General features: G+C 55.7%; 1 protein-coding gene across 8 annotated transcripts in view; it reads right to left on the bottom strand.

Annotated features, from left to right (window-relative positions):
- The window catches only part of SETD3 (SET domain containing 3, actin histidine methyltransferase), an 80,241-nt gene extending 77,132 nt beyond the window's left edge, over positions 1-3,109 (bottom strand). For 3 of the 8 annotated variants that reach the window (XR_006604755.1, XM_045073506.1, XM_004754716.3), the window contains exons 1-2: positions 1,917-2,056; positions 956-1,062 (exon numbers count right to left, since the gene is read on the bottom strand). Coding sequence is in view for 2 of the 8 variants with exons in the window: in XM_045073506.1 (XP_044929441.1) it covers positions 956-978 (23 nt within the window). In the remaining 6 variants the exon portion in view is untranslated. Of the gene's footprint in view, positions 1-955; positions 1,063-1,916; positions 2,057-2,954 lie in introns of those variants that run through there. The other 5 variants (XM_045073509.1, XM_045073492.1, XM_045073486.1 and 2 more) reach the window with 4 other exon arrangements.
- Positions 3,110-3,561: the final 452 nt, after the last annotated feature.

A 3,561-nucleotide genomic window follows, 5' to 3' on the forward strand; every position in this document is an offset into this window, starting at 1 on the left:
AATCTTGCCAGTTCCGCTAACTAAGCTTTCTTTACATAATACTAGTAAGTGACTAAAAAAAAAAAAAAAAGCTCAATTCCATTATAGTAGAAAGATTATATATGTATTAATATTTGGTGAAAAAATCATTTTTACCTTAATAAACACGAAGCAAATTAATTCTATTTCCACATCAAAACATTTAACATCCCCAATTTTAGGAATAGGAATACAAGATGTCAGGCATGCCAATGTACAGAAGACACTTTTGCCAAGTAAGGTACACCTATGACCACAACAAGAACGAAACCTAGAAACATGTGAAAGCAAGGAACCCTTAGTTCATTACTCTTAACTGGTTAAAGAGAACTCAGAATGAACTGATGTCCAAGATAAACGCATCCACGACTGTAGCAAGAGAAAAAGGTTGCAGGGCAAATCAAAACACTCTTCAATGGTAAAATAACTGGCCCAAATACAGTGTTAGCTAACTGCGAAAATAACTGGCCACAAGCAACTTCCAGGGTGACGTAAGAACAAAGATATATTCGCTGTCTCGTTAAAAATGTTTAATGCCATAGTAATAAATGACTTCTGCTCCTCTAATAGGGGAACAAAATCATGGCTTTATTCCCAGGACTTAGGTACAAGGAGAGGAGACACACTTGAAACTCTTCGTCCCTACAGAAGCACCACGCACAGCGGCCAGAGACAAGAAAACCAGTTTCTAAAGAAAAAACCTCCCAGTCCAAGACAGTCCCCAAACTACACACACAAAAAAAGATACACTATGATTAGTTACATTTCTAAAAGCTACTTCAGATTAAAGATAAGAAAAAAAGGAGACCATGTAATTCGAACATTTTAAGAAACTGGAAAACCTCAAAGTAAATGGACATCTAGTATCCAGAATAGCCCTCTGCTAGTAAGATTTTTACTATTTCTGCTAAAATTCCACATGGTACAAACTGCATACCTGGTTTTACTGAATTCAGTCATTGTCTGCTAAACATTTCCAGGACCAGCAGGCCTCTGTTGTGCTGATGCTGACGCTTTCCTCTAGCGGTCATCTGTCACGCTCTTCTAGACAGGAAAGCATCAAGTTTTTAGGAGGCCGTTGCGAGTGCTCATAACCACAAGTTTCCCAGTGGTTGAACTTTAGAACGGGAAGATGTCTGAGTACAACCTTTACATTTCCCTCACTTTCCAGGAGCTTCTAAAGCAAAGATTTACCTACTTAAAACATGGCCTAACGTTCACCACATGGAAGAGAAGTTCAGTAAATGTTACTTTCTTATTGACGATTTACTGCACTCATTGACAGAACTGAACAGAAACTTTCATTTCCATAGCATAAATGTTTCAGTCTTCAAAGCCAACACCATTCCCCCACCAGGAGCAAAAGCACCAAGAGATGTCAGCAAACGGAAGAGATGAGAAGCAGCAACCCTTTTACCCTCTGGGGCTAGAGCTGCACTTCAGACATTAACTTCCAATTCCACGGAGAGAAAGGAGGGCAGACAGGAAGGGGTAGCAGAAGGCTAAAAACTGAGGTTGTTTGGAATTCCAATGAAGAGGTTCTGTAGCCGTTTGAGAACTTGGCTTTGCAAACTGCTTTCTCCCGCCAGCGAAAAACCTCCTCCTTAAATTGCTGGAACTTGACCAGAATATCAATCACAGCAGTCCCTGGGACTAAGTTGGTAAGGCGGGACTGCATACATGGTAGCCCGTATAGACATAATACATCATGGTTCCAGCAAAAGTCCTGCAAACTCTAACAGGGGAAAGCTGCTTTTATTTTGCTATATTCTTGAGTTAAATGCATTCACCTAAAATAACAAGAAAAACCTCCCCAAGATTATTACTGGTTATTCCAATTTTGAAATACCAGTGGGGCCACTGAGAAGAGAAATAGGAGAGGAAAAGGTAAAACTCACTTTTCGGTGTCCACGTCTACACGGGGTGACACACGCACACAGCTGTGTAATCGTGCACCGCAATCAAGCGACGAGCAGGTTCATCGCTCAACGTTTAACTCTTCGGAGGGTTTCCCAACGCACAAGTATCTGTCAACACACTTCGCACGTACGTTTGCTTTCGAAACACCCCCTCCTTCCTTTGGAAAAGCAAAGCAACACCCCGCAAGCGATCCCACACGTGTCGGCGCGCGGCGGGGGCGAGGCCGCGCAGCGAGGGGCCCGGCTGCCCGGCGGCTCGCGTCCCCCGAGCACAAGCCGGGCAAAGGCAGAGTTGCAGCGCCGGAGCCGCGAGGAGGAAGAGCTGACGGCCAGAATGACAAACTCCACAGCCCCGAATTCTTCTCCCTAGCAGGGCGCCGAGCGTGTGGACCACGGCCAGGGCGCGTGGGAAGAAAGATGACCTATTTTCAACGCCTGTTTTTATAACTGGGAAGTGAGCAGAGAAGCAGGGACGGGTCCCCGGCGCCCCGGCGCGCACCTGAGGTCTGGGGAGCTGAGCACAGAAGCCACAGCCTTCCCGCGGGGGACCGCGGCGAGGGCAGGCAGGGAGGAAGGAAGGGAGCGCGAGGCGGGCGGCCGCACGCACAGCCCGGCCGCCCCGCCGCCCGCCGCCCGCCGCCCGCCGCCCAGCGCCAGCCAGAGCGGCCCGGGCCCCACCCGGCGGCCGTCCAGCAGCCGCCGCTCCCTGCACCTGCCTCCGCCTCCGGGCCGGGCGCCCCGAGGGGCCGCGGGGCCGGGGCCAGCGCGCCCCCCGCGCCGGCAGAGCCGGGAACCAGAGGCCGAGCGGCGCCCCCGACCCGCCGGGCCCCCGCACCCAGCCCTCCCGCCCGGCCCCCGGAGCGCACACCGCCCCCCGCACCTCGCACCTCGGGCCGGGCGGCCGGCGGGGCGCGCGCAGGACCCTGGCCGAGGGGCGCGGGCCGGGGCGAGGGGCCGCCTCCCCGCGCGAGTCTGCCCGCGGGCCGCGCGCGCCGAGGGGCCGCCGCCGGCACTCACCTGCCCGGTGGCCCCCTTCGCGCAGCGGCGGCGGCGCCACACTCGGGCCCGGACCCACCGTCCGCCTCAACCAAGCCCCAGGCGGCGGCGGCGGCCGGACGGGAGGGGCGGGACGGCGGCCTGAGACGGCCCTGCCGCCGCGGCCCAACCCGGCTCCGCCCGCCCCCGGGCCCCGCCCCCGGGCCGCCGCCGCCGCCGCCCATTGGCCCGCGGCGCCGACGCATGGGGGCGCCCGTCAGCCAATCAGGAGAAAATAGAGCTCTCCAAAGAGGAAAGTGTCGCCAGTCTCTCCCAGGCCCCTCCCCGCGGGTCTGCGGTCGCCGCGGGCCGGAGGAGGAGCCAGTCAAGGGGTCCAACCTGTCGGTCCCGCCCCCCGGGGCGAGAGGGAATTCGGGAGCAACCGAACATGCTAACGGAACTTAGATACGGGAGGCGGGGCCTGAGCCGCCCGTTCCCCAATCAGCGCCTGGAATGGGTGCAGCCCAGCCAATTGTGGCCCCGAAGCTGGCGGGGGCGGGGGGGCCGAGACCGCTCTGGCCCGCAGGCCCAATGGCTGGGGAGGAAGCCTAGCCGAACCGTTGGGGGGGGCGGGGCGGGGCTGCGCCCG

The sequence above is a fragment of the Mustela putorius genome, unplaced genomic scaffold, assembly GCF_011764305.1.
Source record: "Mustela putorius furo isolate JIRA1106 unplaced genomic scaffold, ASM1176430v1.1 tig00000129_pilon_pilon_pilon, whole genome shotgun sequence".
In the NCBI taxonomy this organism is placed as follows: Eukaryota; Metazoa; Chordata; class Mammalia; order Carnivora; family Mustelidae; genus Mustela; species Mustela putorius.